Consider the following 18,605-nt stretch of genomic DNA (forward strand, 5'->3'; position numbering starts at 1 on the left):
AAATATTTTTAAAAAGGAAGAAAAATCGAGGTTTTCAGAAGCACATGACCCAGAGTCAACCTCTGACCTACCATAGCATCCCTAGGGAGTGCCACTCAGCCTGTGTTGGGTAATTCCTGAACGAGGGCCTCGCTGTCTCTCCAGGAAAACATCCCCGTCAGGCTTCAGTGGGAAGGTCTGAAAAGCACGCTGGGCTGAAGGGAAGGTGACTCAGGTGCAGAGGCGGAGGGCAGGCAGCTGAAGGTCGCCACGTGGGACCCCTCAGCCCGATCTTCAGACTTCGGTACTTTTCTCCTATGTGGATGACGCAGAGACGCTCACACAGCCTTGCTTGTTAGGGAAGGCGATGCCAGCTGACACTATTGCTCTACTACACCATCCTTGCTGACGTCTGTCAGCTTGCCATGCAAAGCTTCAGGCCCAGCTCGTGTAGCCAGCTCAGCTCTCCTGGGGGGCAGTTTGTGCACTCAAAGAACCCATCACCACCATCTGGGCCTGGTGGGTAGCAGACTGGGTGCATAACTCAGCTTTTGGTTAGTTTCACTGAAATACCTGAGAGGAGCTTCGTGGGAAGAAGGCTCGTTTCAGTCACGGTCCAGGGGCCCCATTAGCCTGGGGGCCAGGTGGAAGCTGGAATTGGCGGAGTGTGTGCAGAACAAGGATCACGTGGTGAGCCAGGGAGCAGAGCGGGACAGAGGAGGCAGCACACGTGGCTCGTATGACCAACCCTCTCATGGGAGCTCCCTTGGAGGGCCAGCGCCCACACACCTGCCCCCTCTCAGAGGTCAGCATGACATCTAGTCTCTACTCTGATCTATCAACTATTCACGTAGGACTTTTGGATTTAAATGTCTCTGTGGATTTCAGGAGCCAAGTCCTGCTCAATCATTAAGGCGGGGGGAGACTGGGACTGGGAAGCCAATGGACCTCAGGAATTAACAGGTTCATTAGCTCTGCCTGCTAATCACTAGTTTATGACTATTCTGTATCCCTCCAATTGGAATGCACCATCCTTAAAGGCAGGAATCACATCCTATTATGCACTATTTCCAACATGAGCAGACACAGAACCACACCAGTACGTGCTCTGTAATTGTAGAAAACTGTTGTAGGGGCACATGGAGTAGCTGCTGAAGAATCAATACCAGGACCAACAACCATTAAGCCACTGGCTTCGTGCTAATAAAACGTCATAATCTACAGAGTGCCCTCACTTGTTTCATCCCATCAATTAGAATCCCGTAACATTTGTAAAGATCTCATATTTTTAAAGTGCTTGAGAAGATATTTAATTTTTTAACAAGTGGGAAATAATGCTCTTTAATGGACCTTTTCAGTGGAAAATAATATTACCACATTTTGTGCATTTTGGATTAACAATTTGTTCTTCTTCAAGAAAAGGGATTTTTATATAAAATACATATGTAGCACTGCATGCTAGAGTGGTGGGTATATGCGATTGGAATTCAAAACGAGGTTGGTTGTTACGCCCATCGGGGGATGTCTTGAGTCAGGAAGCATCTCCCCTAGGGAAGAGAGGCACGTCGGGGGACCGGTGCTTTTCAAGGTAAATTTCCTCGTGGTGTAATAGGCTCACGTTAGTGGTCAGGGCAGCCACTCAGACTGACAGGCCCCTGGACTTCCAAGGCTTCTGTGACAGGGACAGGGATGTGGTTGACTTGAATGTTCTTCAGACAGCCAAAAAATGATCTCCACACTGGCAGCTTCAGGGGCTGCAAATGGGCTGGAAGAGAAGAGAGAGAGGCCCTCAGTGGATGGCTCCGTGAAATGAAGCCATGGGGGAGACCTGCAGGAGGATCAGTAGGCGTGGGTGAGCTGGAAGATTCCTTACAGTTTCTGTGCAGCACTGCACTGTAACTCCGCCCCCTTACATGTCAATCCAGCACTTGCATTTTCCTGTGATGCACCCACCTGTGTCTCCATCCAGGAGCAGGAGGGAGGAGATGCTGGTAGGGAAGTTAAACTCCAGGTGGAGGCACCGTGAAACTCCCAGAAGGGCTCATGTACGCTGAAGCCTGTCCCAATTCCACCCCATTTGGTATCACACCTACCCCGCACAAGGACTGTTACCCGTGGGAGGGGCCCTTTTGCCTTCTGGCTTCTTGCCCTTGCTGCTGGTCCTTCTCTGGCCTCCCCTCATGCTCTCTCTCATAGGCGAGCTCTGGGGCCCACTCAGGGCAGGCATCTCTCTGTGTGGGGTGGCCCACACTCACGTGTGAATGCATACGCACTCTCACTTTTAAATAAATTCTGGGAAATAGTGGGTAAAGTTGCCGCCTGCAGTGCCAGCATCCTATTCAGGTGCTGGTTCAGGTCCCAGCTGCTCCACTTCCAATCCAGCTCTCTGCTATGGCTTGGGAAAGCAGTAGAAGATGGCCCAAGTGCTTGGGCCCCTGCACCCACATGGGAGACCCAGAAGAAACTCCTGGCTCCTGGCTTTGGATCAGCACAGGTCTAGCTGTTGTGGCCATCTGGGAGTGAACCAGTGGATGGAAGACCTCTCTCTCTGTTTCTGCCTCTCTGTAACTCTGCCTTTCAAATAAGTAAATAAATAAAAACACATAAAAACAAATCCTGTTCTCATTTATGCACAGTATTTATGCCTCTGCTTTGAATTCTTATCTCGATCCGGTGGGGGGGGAGAGGCAAGAACTTGGAATAAAACTTGAGATGCATACGCGCTAACAAAGGCATCCTGGGTTTCAAGCTAGTCTTACTGAAAAGCGCTAAAGGGACCTCAGGTCTCAGCAGCCCGCCCCCTTCACTTCCGCCTCTTGAAGTACCTCCCTGCCACTCCACCTGCTGTGACGAATCAGCAAAAAGGCTATCTTCAACTTCTGCAGAGGAGATTTCTCAGTCTGAATCAATACCTAATAACTGAACTCCAGTGCTTTTTATGGGTCCTTAAAGACCTATAAAATTAACTACCAGACCATTGGAAGGCACATAAAACAATGAAGAATGAAAAGGTTCTTTCTGGGCAAAATTCCAGGATTGAACTGACCTCCATGTCTACCCACCCAACTTTCCCATTCTGGGCCCACAAAGCCTAATAACTCATCAGTAAAACTAAGTGCTGGAGAGGGGAGACCAGCTTCGCAGCCCCTTTCCTGGCTCTTTGCTGATTTCAGGCTTCTAGGTTAATGCACTCTCTTGGGAGAGGCTTATAAATTTTAGGTTGAGGAAGCAGCAGTAATGTGGCTTGGGCTGCCTTCAAATGGGCTCACTGCTGGCAACTGTGTTTCTCCACATGCAGGAGCAAAGACCTCACCATCTCTACCACCCAGGCAAGGGCTGCCCTGCTAATAACCCACAGGCTGGGCCATCAGGTTTGCTGGGTTAAGAAGAAGACATTAAGAGCTGATGGGGGAGGCAACATGGGCGTAGAAGAACTAAGGACCAGGGTTACCTGGGACACCTCCGATGTGCAGTGGCTCGTGCATGCTGGCCGGCAGGAAGGTGAGCCGTCTGGCTGTGTAGCTGCTGTCTGCATCCAGCTGCAGGTGCAGGGTGTGATGTTTCATGGTGACTGGGGGAGGGGGAGAAAGCCGGTTAGGTCTCTTGCCTGAGGACAGTCCTTCACACTGGTCGATGTGTCAACACTGGCTTCCTGTCAACTCGGTCCTACAGAGCCATGGGTGCTCTGCCTGCAGGCGTCAGCCTCTCTGTAAGTCACCCAACTTCCTGTGAACATCAGCTGTTTGGCACTTCCACATACATTACTGAACTGAACCCTTAAAATGAATCTGAACCCAAGGTAATTTCGCTCACTCCCACTCCCCGAGCCACACGCTGGGATTCATGGAGCAGTCTCCGTAAGAGAGATGGGCATTCAGGTGTTGTCTCCTATCTCTGGGGCCATCTCTATTTCATAACCGCTCAACTACTCTCTAAGAAGACATTGAGGGGCCAGCGCTGTGGTGTAGTGGGTAAAGCCACCACCTGCAGTGCTGGCATCCCATATGGGTGCTATGGCCTAGGAAAGCAGTAGAAGATGGCCTAAATCCTTGGGCCCCTGCACCCACATGGGAGACCTGGAAGATGTTCCAGGTTCCTGGCTTCAGATCAGCCTAGCTCTAGCCATTGCAACCAATTGAGGAGTGAACCAGTGGATGGAAGACTTCTCTTTCTCTCTCTCTCTCTGCCTCTGCCTCTCTGTAACTGTCATTCAAATAAATAAATCTTAAAAAAAAGAAGACGACGACGACATTGACAGGTTGGTGCTGTGGTTTAGTAGGTTAAACATCAGCTTGTGGCACTGGCATCCCATATGGGTGCCAGTTCAAGTCCCAGCTGCTCCACTTCCAATCCAGCATCCCTGCTGACGGCCTGGGAAAGTAATGGAAGATGGCCCAAGTGGTTGTGCCCCTGCACCCACGTGGGAGACCCGGAAGAAGCTCCTGGTTTCTGGCTTCAGATTGGCTCTGCTTTGGCCATCGTAGCCATTTGGGGAATGAACCAGCGGATGAAAGACCTCTCTGTCTCTCCTGTCTCAAGTAAATAAATAAGTCTCTCTTAAAAAAAAATACATTGATTTTTAAAAACTGATGCCAAAGGCAGTCTATCTTGACCCTCAGCACAGAATTCCTCCCATGTTAACAATCTTAGCTAATTGTGGTGCAGTTAGCTTACAAATTAACCAAAAAAGAGCACTTTTTACAACAGGTGTTTTGGCCTATATGCATTCATATACTGAAAACTAATATAGACAAGGTATTAACAAAACAACAGATTTGAGGGGTATGTGTGTTCTCTACTCATTCGGGAGTCTAGTAGTTTGCATCAACACCAAGCGATTGTTGAAAATTTTAACCATTAAGGCTTAACAGCATCCTTAACTATGCAACAGGAGGAGCGGATCCTTACGGAACATTCACCGTGTATCTGTGCTGAGCAGTTTGCACACATCATCACTTCATGGATGGGGAAATCGAAGCTCAAGGGCAATTGCATTCAATGCTTGCCCATGGTCACCAGGGCAAGGGATGGAAGTGAGATTTGACTCCCTATTGTTTTTGACTTCAGAGCCAACATCTGAATCACAGTCACACTCCACTAAAAACTAGCATGGCTAATAAGCGTGCTAGGCCATAAATTCCCCTCCCCCAACCCAGACCCCCAACATAGAAGCCAAAAGCAAACACCCCAGGAAGAACAAAAAAGCAAAATTCAAGTCTGTTCTGGAGAACTGGAGGCAGCAGCCATGTGTGACCTCAGCATGCCAGGTTGAAACGGGGCACGCTGATCTGGCGGACTGACCCTGGGCAGGCACGCGGTGGACGTCCTGAGGCTGCACTTGGGAAGTCAGCCTCCGTGTATGAACAGCAGGCTGCTGGATATCATACCTGCCACAGAGTGCCACTGTCCATCACACAGAGACCGCTTTGGCGTGACCGATGTTGAGATTGCACTTGCTCCGCTGTCCACAGAGGCCGTGACCTGGAACACACACGCATTATCCCGTTTCCTCCAGGAAGGAAAGTGGAGCCAGCTTTCCCCGAGCATCCTCCCTTCACACCCCTGGTCCCACCAACACCTGGGGGGGAGTACATTGGATCCTGGCCTCCCGACTCCCGCACCTGGTGGCCCCCCGGGGTTTCCAAAGCTGATGAAGAACTCCTCTACTGCACCCCTTCCAGGCTACCAAGTACAAACGAGGTTATACCTGGAGTTGAGGCCAAAAGCAACAAGCCTTTCGCTCCTGTCTGGCCTCCTGCCCCTCAGCCCCACTCCAAGTTTACAGACTAACGCTGCAGATCTTCCTTAGCATTGAATAAGATGCAAGAATGTGTGGTTCTCTTTAGAAGGACGCGTGAAATTCAGAAAGCAAAAAATGCTGCTGGAGGCTTCCACCTGCTGCAGGGGCCAGCCAGTTGCAATCACCCCCTGCAGGGGGCACAGGGGGAGGGGTCTCCATCAAGACAGGAGACAAGCTGACAGAAGCGACTGCGCCTGCCAGGTGGCAGAATCCCGCCTCCCTGCTCTCCAGAGCGGGGTCTCCACTGGGATTTTCCAAGGGTTGAGTTAAGGTGAATGAACTGAGGACTAAAATAAGCACATTTATAAATAATTTACATCTAATTTGCATGTAGCTGGAGGGCGCAGCCTACTCGCAGGCGTTTTTTGAGCTGAGCAATGTCCCTGCTCAATGTGAAGGTCATCGGGTCTGGGCTTTGCTTTCGAGGTTATTTCCTGTGCGGAAACTCTCCCTGGAACCCCTCCTCTGCAAAGCCAGCCTCCTCTCAACCACCAGCAAGTGGGCGGCTTCTCTGTGCTTCCAGGGATCCGCTCGGACTGAAAGGCTACAGTTTCAATGAGACTTTAGGCCATTTCATTTTCTTCTGAGATTTCCCCCCTCACAGTTGATAAACTGTGGCTTGATGGGTATGGAATAAAATGGCGCATCATCAGTCTTCAACTGGAGGCCTTCACTCAGACAGGCTTCCTGGAAGAATTTTGTTTTAAAGAGATTTCCCTGAGAAGGAGAGAGCTGTACCCGGGAGGTGGAAAGTGTGACATTGACCTGGTCTGTGAGGAACGGGGAGAATGAGGCAGCACAAGATTAAACTGAAGAAGGAACTCAAGAAAAGCCAAGGAAGTGGGTGCAGAGACCAGGCCCAGCTGGGCTGCAGGGACCACAGAGGCTGGGGAGTTGTACAGAGAGAAGGGAATCGGAGCCGTCACACAGTGTAGATGGTTGATGAGAAAATCTATTTCATTAATTGTGGGGAGCAATCCGGACTAGACTGAGTTACTGGAATTAAGACTTATTGTATGCATCTGCTCTCCCACAATATGGCACTGGGAGAGAAGTAAACAGCTTCTGCACAGCTGCCTCCAGTTCAACTAATAAACTGTAGGACTTGCTACTGATTGGAGGAGAGCAGCGTACTCGGCGTGTGGGCAGCCGAGTTAGGATTGGCGGAGGAGGACTATAAAGGAGGAGAGAGACGGCATGCACCAGGAACATCTAAGGGGAACACCTGTGCAGCCCCCAGAGAGCCGGCCGGCGGTGTGCCGCTCCCCTGCGGAAGTGGGGAATGTGGCCAGGGGGAACTGCCCTTCCACGGAGGTGGAAGGGATAGTAGCCAACCCGGGAAGAACCAGCAGCGAACCCGGGGAGGGCCGAGCAGACGAAAGAACAGCGCAGGGTCCTGTGTCGTTCCTCCACGAAGACGGGGAGCGACATAATGGTGCCGTGACTCGGATAGGAAACTTAGGAGGGAAGAAATGACTCGGATAGGAAACCTGACTCGGATAGGAAACCTAGGACGGATAGCAAACTTAGGAGGGAAGAAACGGGAAGAACTGGGAAATTACCGGAGAGAGAGACTAGCAAACAGCCTAGGGAAAAGCCGGACGAAAAGGGTGCCGGAAGAAGCTATTGAAAGCCTAGGCATAGACTCAGATACGGACTACGGGGGAAGCTGGGAGAAATCTCTAAGGTCGAAAGCGAAAGTGAAAGCTAGAACAAACAGACTCGGATACGGACTGTGGGGAGAGGCCAGGAGAAATGAGGGAGGAGTATTGTTGGAGGAAAGCTTGGGGAAACATACCGGGTAGAGAAAAATGTTAGGGAAATTGAAGCCGTGGGGGGCAGGCCAAGGCGGATACGAAAGCCACTTTGGGATTCTCAAGTTAGCCCGGGAATAGGGGGCGAAAAGTTGAAACCAGAAGCTGAAACGTGAGCCTGGTTGGGATCCGTCTGATTAGCCCGGGGAGCAAAGGACGGGAAGCCAAACCGTGGGGCGGAGACGTATGCTGGGTTGAATTCGCCAGGCTAGCCCGGGGAACTTAGATTGAATGCTAGTGGCGGACACGTAAGCTACGCTGTGTTACTCGCGGAAGCCGCCGCGTGCAGAGAGAGCACGGGGAGTGAATAGATAGGGAACGGGGCTGGCGCGAGGCCGTGGTGCAGACGCGAAGGGCGTGGAGACTGCGGAGCGCGCGAAGCCAAGCCACGCAAAGCCGGGAAGCTGCGCAGATGAAAGAGGCGCGGGCTGAAGCGGCTCAGCTGGGAAGCCGCCGAGAAGTAGCCTCGGGGCGGGCAGCGGGAAGCTGCAGGGAGAAACAGAAGTTTGGAAGTGGAGTGAGAGAAATGGGAATGTTGGGAGATAGAAGTAAAATGGGAGAAATAGGAATGCCCGGAGATAGAGAAATAGAGAAATAGAAAGGCCTCCCCTCAACATGGCAACGAGAAAGTTTGGATTCGGTCTGCCTGATTAAGTGAGGCGATGAGCACGATGAGCACCTGCGGGCAGCTAGCAGCTTATGCGCCGCAGGTCACCGAAGACAGGCACGAATTAACATCAGTAAGGCTTCCCCACAATACAACAATGAGAAAGCTTGGATTCAGTCTGCCTAATTAAGGCGGTAAGCGCCAGCAAGCAGCTCGACCAGAGTATGAGCTGCAGGTCACCGAAGATAGGCACGAACCAACACTAATAAGTCTCCCCCACAATAAGGCAATGAGAAGGCTTGGATTCGGTTTGCCTGATAGGGCTTGTAAGCCCCTGCAGGCTCGACCAGAGCATGCGCTGCAGGGCACCAAACACAGGCACGCATCAGCGCCTAAAAACCTCCTCACAACATGGCGAAGAGAGGACCCGGATTCGGTTTGCCTGATTGATAGGACTTGTAAGAGCCTGTGGCAACTCTAGCAAGTAGAGCAGAGTGTGTGCCGCGGGACACCGAAGACAGGCGCGTATCAACGCCAAAAATAAAAAGAAAGGGGGATCTGTGGGGAGCAATCCGGACTAGACTGAGTTACTGGAATTAAGACTTATTGTATGCATCTGCTCTCCCACAATATGGCGCTGGGAGAGAAGTAAACAGCTTCCGCACAGCTGCCTCCAGTTCAACTAATAAACTGTAGGACTTGCTACTGATTGGAGGAGAGCAGCGTACTCGGCGTGTGGGCAGCCGAGTTAGGATTGGCGGAGGAGGACTATAAAGGAGGAGAGAGACGGCATGCACCAGGAACATCTAAGGGGAACACCTGTGCAGCCCCCAGAGAGCCGGCCGGCGGTGTGCCGCTCCCCTGCGGAAGTGGGGAATGTGGCCAGGGGGAACTGCCCTTCCACGGAGGTGGAAGGGATAGTAGCCAACCCGGGAAGAACCAGCAGCGAACCCGGGGAGGGCCGAGCAGACGAAAGAACAGCGCAGGGTCCTGTGTCGTTCCTCCACGAAGACGGGGAGCGACAATTAATTCTGGTCCTATCCTTATGAATGAAGGTAGTGCTATGGTGAAGGGGACAGGGAGGAGGGAAAAAACGAATACTGACTGAATACCGTTAGACCCATATCTGTGGGGTTCACACCTATGGCTATAACAAAATGCAGACAAAAATATTTGAAAAAATACTGTGGGGATAGCGCTGTGGCGCAGCGGGTTAACGCCCTGGCCTGAAGTGCTGGCATCCATATGGACGCCAGTTCAAGACCCGGATGCTCCACTTCTGATCCAGCTCTCTGCTATGGCCTGGGAAAGCAGTTGAAGATGGCCCAGATCCTTGTCCCCTGCACCCACGTGGGAGACCTGGAGGAAACTCCTGGCCTCCTGGCTTCGGATCAGCACAGCTTCTGCCATTGTGGCCATCTGGGGAGTGAACCATCGGACGGAAAACCTCTCTCTTTCTGCCTCCCCTCTCTTTGTGTAGCTCTGACTTTCAAATAAATAAATAAATCTTTTTAAAAAATACCATGTCTGTATTTAACAAAGATATCATATCTATATTGATTTTTTTCTTGTCATTGTTTCCCTAACAATACAATATAACAGGATCTTCAAAAAGTTCATGGGAAAATGTGTATCATGAACAAACCACATGTGGATTTTAAAATTTTTGTACCAAAGTAGACTTATGTTTAAATTCTATATTTCCCACAAACTCTTTGAAGTCCCCTCTTATGACAAATATTTATATGGCATTTTCATTGTATTAAGTAATTTAAAGATGATTGAAAGTATACAGCAGAGGGGCCAGCGCTGTGGCATGGTGGTTAAAGCTGTCGCCTGTAGTGCCGGCATCCCATATGGGCGCTGGTTCCAGTCCTGGATGTTCTACTTCCAATCCAGCTCTCTGCTATGGCCTGGGAAAGCAGTGGAAGATGGCCCAAGTCCTTGGGCCCCCGCACCCACATGGGAGACCAGGCAGAAGCTCTTGGATCCTGGCTTTGGATTGGCGCAGCTCCAGCCATTGCAGCCATTTGGGGAGTGAACCAGCAGATGGAAGACCTTTCTCTCTCTCTCTCCTTTCTCTCTCTCTTCCTGCCTCTATGTAACTCTGCCTTTTAAATAAGTAAATAAATTTTTAAAAAGAGAGAAAGTATATGGAAGAATATATATAGGTTATATGTGAATGTTGCAGCATTTTATAGGAGGAACTTAGGCATCCTTGGGGGTTGGGATCTGCTGGGGGTCCTGGAACCAATTCCCTCACAGATACTGAGGGCCAACTTCTTATGGCAGAGTCTCCAACCTGACAACAGCCTTAGGATAGATGAATAATCATCCACATTTTATAGGTCACAAAACTAAATCTAAACAAGTGTAATTAACTTCCTAGAGGCATTTAACCTGATGAGGCAGCTGGAATTCAGGCCAACTTGTTTATGTTTCTCTGATTTTAAAGGTGACAAACAGAAAATGATGCTAACACTGCGTGCTGAAGGAGACTGGCAAGTTAGCCCCAAAGCCAGGTCTCTTGCACACAAGCTGGGATTTCACTTTCCACCCTGACTTCATCTACTAGGGTCTTCAGAAATGGCATCTGCCTTCCATGCACCTGCCCCGTCACCTGCTACGCACCTGTCCGGCCTCCATATAGACACTCAGGTGTTGCCCGGGTTGACTTCCGATGTGTATTAAGATTCCAGTGAGACTTCTGGGGCGAATGCTGAAAGCGAGCTTAAACTCTGGCCCCAGTGACACAGAGTTGGCTTTCAAAAGGAAAAAATACAAACAGTTACAGCATCGTAATGAAAGAAAAAGAATGGAATTCTTAAGACTCAAAGACAAACTCTACCACACTATTCCTTACCCAGGACAACATGAGCTCCTCCTCCTTGGGAAAAATAAATGCCTTCCTCCAGAGAGCCACCCAAGCAGGGAGACACCCCGACGTTTGCAGAAGGGGTGCCCAAGGGCTTTAAGTCCAGCTGGAAGTTCTTCAGGCATCCTACAAAACTTTTTTGGGGGAGGCTCTGTAACCAAGCAGAAAAGAAAGAGCTCACGACCCACAACTCCCAGATATGCAGAGGCGGGCAAGGTTAAGGACATTGCACCTTATCAGCACAAGGGAGATGGTAGATTCCTCAAGGAGTTAGGTGTGTTTGGCAATTCCTTTGGCACAATGCCAAATGAACCTGCCTCACCGATGTCTGACAGGTGGATGAAGTTTGAAGGTGCCGCCAAACCAACTGGTGTGCACGCAGCTGAAAGGTTCAACCTGACCCTGATCCACAGCCCGAGCTGCCACAGGGGGAATTTCCACCTTATTGTTCACAGATTGTCTCTTTGTGGCTCCAAACTACCTTTTAGGGTTTCATGAGCCCGTCTGATAAGGCAAGGCAGCTGACTGAATAAAGAGGCCCAAATGTTCCAAAACTAATCGAGCAAAAAAACTAAACAACAAAAAAAAAATCCCTGCATCGTTGGGTTCAGCACATGACCAACAAATCACTACTGCCAAGCGCATCACCAGGGGGCCAGCCATGAGCCCCCTGCCAGCTCCTCACGTGGGCCGCTGGGCCTGGCTTCTGGAGTTCTGAGACCCTTATGTTATACACCAGATGTTCTCCACGTGGGCGCTTTCCTGGGGAGAAGGACTGTAGCTCTCATAAAATTCTCAAACAAGTTTAAGAACAAAATTCTTAAACTCAATAAAATCCCTAAATTTCCTTCTAGAATAAATGCTTTGAGGACCCTGGAATCCTGCAAGGCAGAGACAAAATAGGGTAATTGCAAAGGATATTGGCCACACATGTTTCACAACCCTAATTTAAAAATCCAAAATGCTCCAATATCTAAAACTTTGAGCACCAATATGCCAGCATAAGGAAAAAATTTTATACCTGACTTCATGTGTTGGGCCACAGGCAAAACACAGGTGCACTAAAAATATTTATAAAATTACCTTTGGGCTATGTGTGTGAGGGTATATGAAACATAAATGAATTTTGTATTTATACTTGAGTCACATCCCCAAGATATTATTTATGTATACAGAATTCTTCAAAATCTGAAAAAATCGAAACCTGAGACACTTCTAGTCTCAAGCATTTTGGATGAAGGATACTCAACCTGTATTACAGATGTGTATGGTGTCAGCATCAATGATAAACCAGTGATTGGGTGCCTTAGGACATTCTTAGTTTCTCAATATTTGCTAAGCTGCGTAATGGAGAGCCTGCATAGGAAACCAGGCCCAGACTCTCCAGGACAGACCAGGATCTGACACTGAAGGCCGAATCCACAACTATAGTTCTGGTATTCAGGGGCAGGGACTGAGCGACTGGCTGGGGAGACGGCTGATCCCACGGTTTAGACTCTCAGGTAGAAGGAAGGCTACAAAAAGGACCTTGGCTTGTAAAGAATACTGGGACTGGGGTGCTACTCATTGCTCCAGATGTTGGGGTGCTGGCTATGACTAAGGTGTCGTAACAATTTATCCAGGTCAAAACAATGCCCAGATTGTGCCTTGGAAGAGCTGCTCCCTCCTGTGATTTCTCTGGGATAAAAACAGGCACAGAGGTAGAGGAAGGGAAACCTGAGGATGTTGCTTAGCAATTAATATGGTGTATACAGACACATATTACAACATACACACTATGAATTTGTTATGAGAGGGGTCTTCAGACGTGTACTACGAAAAAACAATGCATGGATTCCAAATATTTTTGTGCCAAAATACACTTTTCATCCCATTTCTGTGAACTTTTTGAGGTACTCTCATATATTCATAGTGTACACATGAAAGTTATTCTATAGATAACAAAGCAAAGTAATACTTGCTGGGGTTCTGGCTCAAACTCCAGTGCCAAGCTCCAGCGGGCCATGCTGAGCCCTGTGGAGGGGCTGAACACCTAGATTATGGGCTAGGGAACAAGGTCTACTTTCTGTCCCTTTCCAGGCCCAGTCGAGTCTGTGCCCTCCCCTCCCCCAGGGCCAGCAAATGTCACATCAGAATGGTCTCCATCTCTGCTGGAAAGGAGCAAAAATCAACTCAGGCAGAGGACAGTTCCTATGCCCGAGCCGGTGACCGAACCATTCTCTTTGTGGGAGGAGAAGGCCTATCTGGGAGGAGAAAGACAGGTGCATGAGGTCACCCAGGTAATCCAGGTGTAGTTAGAGCCCTGGCAGGGAGGGAGGGGAGGCAGAGGGGGAGGGCACTCCCAGAGCTCGCCCTGGCTGTAGCTCCAGCAGAGTCCCTGAACTTGACATGCCTTTCCCTTGGCCCAGGGTTCCCAAGTGTGGTTCTTCAGATAATGTTGTTCTTTCAGACCCTGGCGCATACGCAGTTATGAAGTTCTTCCTTGTTCAAGTCTCTTTCGAGCTTTCCGAGTAGGTCAAGGAACAATGTTAGCCTCTGTCTCTCTGCCTTTCAAATAAATAAAATAAACTTAAAAAACGGAAGTGAAGAAAGCCAGGGAGAAGTCCTGTATCACTCCAGCAGGGTTTGTATCTCAAGCCGCACCTTGCAAACACAGGCTTGGGAATGTGGTCTGGGTGCCTTCTCCTGGGGCTTGTGAACGTGAACAGTAATTAGGTATTTTAAAAAGCATCCGAAATATTTTGAGATGTTCAGAGAGCTCACATAACCGTCATGGGTACAGTACAAGGTGAGTTATTTTTATCTTGGGCTCTGAAGGGTGACCTCTCACCTTGGGTTTCCGGGATGAAGATGCTCCCAGGTAAACCAAGGCTCTGACACTGACAGTGGAATTTCCAGGCAGTCTTCCTTCCTGCGCCTTCAGGCCATCCACGACCAAGCGTCCCTCACCTCCATCTTGCCCAAACACCACCTGCAGAGGACAGAAAATAAGTGGATCTGATTTTCACCTTTGACAACTGCGGCTGCATTTGGTGCATGGTTACAGGGACATTTTTGAAAAATATTTTTCTGCCCCTTTTTCTCCTGCTATCATCACCGGCACTCTGTGAGATTAAGTTAGCTACTGAACAAGCGGAGTTCAAAAATGAACTAATACAAAAATGCCAAGGATCTGGAAATGTATGCAAAACATAGAGAGTCAATGACACCGAAGTAAGCAAACATTTGTGCAAGAAAGGGGGAGGAGCACAGTGGTGGTGCAGAGCTGAGAGGAGGGGGTCAGGTGAGTAGACTTCCGAAAGTTCTTGGGAAAACATTACAAAAAGGTAAGTTTATTTTGGTGCACAATTATGTTTGAAATCCATGCATAGTTTTTTTTAACAGTATGTATTTTCCACAAACTTTTTAAAGATTCATCATTGGCATGGATTTCAAAATTTTTTGCACCCAAATAAACTAATCTTTTCATTCCATTTTCCATGAACTCCATTGTAATCCATAAATTGTACCTTGGAAATTTATATTTACTAAATAAAAATTTAAAAAAATAAAGTTTAATTTATCTATTAAAAAAAAAGTTCATTTATTTGATAGGAAGAGGGAAAGAGAGGGAAGGACAGAGACACAGACACAGACACAGACACAAGAGTTCTCCAGAAGCTAGCAACAGCTGGGGTTCAGCCAGGCCAAAGCCAGGATCCAGGAACTCAATCCAAGTCTCCCATGTGGGTATCAGGGACTCAGTACTTGATTCATCACCTCCTGCCTCCCACGGTTCTCACCAGCAGGCGGTGAGCAGCCGGAGCCGAGCACAGAACCCAGGCAACGCAGTGTGGAACGTGGGCATCTTAATCAGCACCTTACCCTGCAGACAACACATCTGCACCCCCAGGGACTTTCTGAAGTTCCCGCAGGGCAGGACACACAAGAGAGTGCACGATGGCTGCTTCTTTCCTAACAGGAGGAGTAAGTGACTAACACTCCTCGCTGCAAGTTAGGACCCCTGGGATCTAGATGGTTCCTGCCCTGTCAGGGCTACTCCCTGGTGAAATCATTCACTGGAGACTCCCCAGCACGCATGTCCAGAGCGAAGAGGCTCTGGGCCGCCACTGTCTGCTGGCACACAGGTTGCAATGTCTGGTGGCCCTGGATGGGAAGGTGCTCCCAGATCTCCTGCTGTCCCCAGCTCAAAGCTGCTCTCTCCCCAGCCACTTCCACCTCCTCTCCGTCTACCCCACCTCAGTAAGCTCCCAACTACCAGCCCTGCTGCCGGCCCCAAGCTCTGAGATGTGGCCCGGGCTCCTCTCTTTCCCTCCACAATGCAGGGAGCTTCCCTCTGCTCTCCCCACTTCTACTTTAACCCCGGTGCAGTCTCTGCAGCTAAAGACAGGTTGAAAAAACCCAAATCCATTCATGCTAGAGTTTAAGACTCTTTAAAAGCTGCAGGGACACCTGGAATAAAATCCCAAGTCCTTAGCTGGGCCTCCAAAGCTTGAACGACCTGGGCCCTTTTCTTTCTCTAATCCCATTTCTGATCCCTCCATGTTCTGCTCACTCAGCTAATGCCCACCTCAGGGGCTCCATATTTGCTATTCCCTGGGCTGGGAACAGCCTCCCCACCATTCACGGGAAGCCAGCTCCTGCTGGAGGCATCTCCCCTCTCTTGACTATGGTATCTACAGTCTCCCTGCTTCCTCATTTCCTCACCTTGCCCTCACGTTTTCTCAAAGCACTCATCGCTATCTGATGTCACACTGGGGAGGCTTTGCTTATATTCTCTGGGGCAGCCACTCACGGAATATTTGCTGAATGACTAAGTGAACACAACTCGTCAAGCCACTTAAGTTTTCTGAGTTCTATTTCCTTTCCTCAGGAAAAAAGGAAAACAGAGCAGGCATTTAGCCGAGTGGTGAAGATGCTGCTTAGGACACCCGTGTCTTGTAGCAGAGAGTCTGGGTCCACTTCCCAGCGCCGCTCCTGATTCCAACTCCTGCCAACGCTGACTGGGGGAGGCAGCCCCAATGGTTCAAGTGCTTGGCTTCCTGCCACCCATGTGGGAGACCTGGATTGAGTTCCCAGCTCTTGGTTCCAGCCCTGGCCATTGTGGGCATTTGGGGAGAGACCCAGTAGATGGAAGCTCTCTGTTTTTCTTTGTGCATCTCAAGTTTAAAAAAAAGTTTCCTTTGGCCTTACCTTGTGTTTCTTTCTTTCTTTTTTTAAGATTTTATTTATTTATTTGACAGGTAGAGTTACAGACAGTGAGAGAGAGAGACAGAGAGAAAGGTCTTCCTTCCATTGGGTCACTCCCCAAATGGCCACAACTCCCCAAATGGCTGGAGCTATGCTGGTCCAAAGCCAGGAGCCAGGTGCTTCCTCCGGGTCTCCCATGCGGGTACAGGGGCCCAAGCACTTGGGCCATCCTCCACTGCCTTCCTGGGCCACAGCAGAGAGCCAGACTGGAAGAGGAGCAACCGGTACTAGAACTGGCACCCATACAGGATGCTGGCACCGCAGGTGGAGGATTAACCAAGTGCGCCATAGCGCCGGCTGCCTGTGTTTCTTTAAATCTAGGAAGTGCCCATATGAGAGCTGGGGTGCTGGGCATGTGGGTCTTAAGCCACGAGGAAGGCATTCCAAGTCTGGAGAAGGGAAATTGACCCCCAGAGAGAAACTGTCTAGGGAGTAGGGGTGGGAATGGGCAAGGGGAGTGAGGCAGCCCAGGGGGGTGTAGCGGACGGAAGATGCAGGGAGTGAAGCCCAGGGGGCAGTCAGGATGGCGTCCCTGCACGGCTAGGGGTGCAGCCCCCTTGTGCCGAGATGCGGGTCCCTCAGCGTCGCCAACCACACGAGCTCTCCCAGCGCGCAGGCCTCCGTGCCTGGGAAGGCTGCCAGGGCTCCTCCTGCTGGCCTCCCACCCGCTGACCTGGGCCCCGGCGCTCACCGTGTGCCACTGGCCGTCGTTGCATTTCTCTTTGCTCTTGAGCCGCAGTTTTTTCCCTGCTGTCCCCAGGGCAAAGACCAGCCATCCTTTCGAGAGGTAAAGAGCCAGGAAGGAATTCCTAGAGCCCGCGAAGAACACCAGCCCTCCGGAAGCTGTCGTCTGCATGTCCACGGAGAACTGCGACCTGTGGGGTGAAGCAGGCAGCAGGCCATGAAGTGAAATGGTGCATCTTATAGCCGGGACACGGGAGGGAGGCACCAACACCGGAAACCCCATCTGTCAACCGATTGGATGATTAACTGACTCACGTCTCCGGGAACCTTTGAGACGCCACCTGTGAACAGTTTTGCTGTATGCTCTCCTGACTGCTTTGAGAAATAGTGCAGAACTTCTGTGGCCAGCTTAGCTATGGTGTTATGTCCCAGCACACGCAAGCAGGGACAACATGCCTGGGCTTTTACAAAATTCCACATTTAAAAAAATTAAGGTCAAATCCACTAAATATCAAATTCACCGTTGCCAGGGTGTGGATGGGGTCTGAGGGTGGGCCCTAGCCAAGGCTCACGTGCTAGAAGCTTGGCCCCCAGTATGGCGGTGGTTGTGGTGGTGGATCTGTAAGAGGTGGGGCCTAGTGCAAGGTGCGTGGGTCACAGGCCCCTCCCTGGCCTTGGAAGGGATTACGGCAGTCAGGGCAGCACCAGCCCTAGGAGAGCAGGGCTGCTCCACATGCTTGGCCCCTTTGATGCGGCCTGCTCCCTTGTTCTTTCTATGCCACGTTGTTACCCAGTGAAGGCACCCTTTCCAGAGGCCAACAAAATGTCCTTTGGACCTTCCAACCCCCAGAATCATGTGCCAAATCAATCACTGTAAGTTACTCAGGTATTTTTATAGCAACAAAAAGGGACTAAAACAACCAGCTGAGCCACTTTGAAGTGCACGGCTCTGCAGGAAGTGCATTCGTGGTGTTGTGCAGTCACCCCCAGAACTCATCACCTTGCAAGCCTGGACCCCTACCCTCTCAGCAGCAGCTACCTACTGCCCCGCCCCAGCCTCTGGACCCACTCTTCTGCTTTCTCCCTACCTTCCGGCCCTCATCCACCTATAGATGCAGTCCTACAGTCTTCATCTCTGTGGCTGGCTTAGTTCACGTGGTAGCCTGCACTCTTTGAGCCCAGTGAACACGCATTCCAATATGTGCAAACTCCGGGAGAGGGAGGTTGTAGGAGGAGTAGGGGACAACGTGAATATGGTGATGTGATTTAAGCATCAGGCAGGCATCTCTCCATTCCATTTGTCCATGGACTTTCTGAAGTCCCGCCATATTTAACACAAGGGCACAGAAGTACCGACACATCTTGTCTCACCTACGTCTACCTTCCTCAGGCCCTAACACCCACCCATGATGGAAGAGGAATGGGGCCTATATCGTGCAGAAAAAGCAGATAATATAAGTTACTATACATTGTATGATAGTTACACATCATGTGCACTTTTGCCTCAGCAAACTTTAACTTCTATGAAAACTCCCTTCCTTCCTTCCTTCCATCCATCCTTCCATCCAATAAAAAACAGAACGAGTGTGCTCTGGG

The 18,605-nt window shown here is 50.0% G+C and overlaps 1 protein-coding gene across 3 annotated transcripts in view; it reads right to left on the minus strand.

Annotated features, from left to right (window-relative positions):
- Nucleotides 1-1,264: 1,264 nt before the first annotated feature.
- Nucleotides 1,265-18,605, minus strand: part of LAMA3 (laminin subunit alpha 3) — a 257,005-nt gene continuing 239,664 nt past the window's right edge. For all 3 annotated transcript variants that reach the window (XM_008261146.4, XM_051851337.2, XM_008261147.4), the window contains 7 exons: nucleotides 17,017-17,200; nucleotides 13,906-14,046; nucleotides 11,064-11,226; nucleotides 10,832-10,962; nucleotides 5,367-5,460; nucleotides 3,431-3,550; nucleotides 1,265-1,744 (listed from right to left, as the gene is read on the minus strand). In XM_008261146.4, the coding sequence (XP_008259368.2) occupies nucleotides 1,599-1,744; nucleotides 3,431-3,550; nucleotides 5,367-5,460; nucleotides 10,832-10,962; nucleotides 11,064-11,226; nucleotides 13,906-14,046; nucleotides 17,017-17,200 (979 nt within the window). In that variant the 3' untranslated portion in view covers nucleotides 1,265-1,598. The remainder of the gene's footprint in view (nucleotides 1,745-3,430; nucleotides 3,551-5,366; nucleotides 5,461-10,831; nucleotides 10,963-11,063; nucleotides 11,227-13,905; nucleotides 14,047-17,016; nucleotides 17,201-18,605) is intronic.

Source organism: Oryctolagus cuniculus, chromosome 10, assembly GCF_964237555.1.
Source record: "Oryctolagus cuniculus chromosome 10, mOryCun1.1, whole genome shotgun sequence".
Taxonomy (NCBI): Eukaryota; Metazoa; Chordata; class Mammalia; order Lagomorpha; family Leporidae; genus Oryctolagus; species Oryctolagus cuniculus.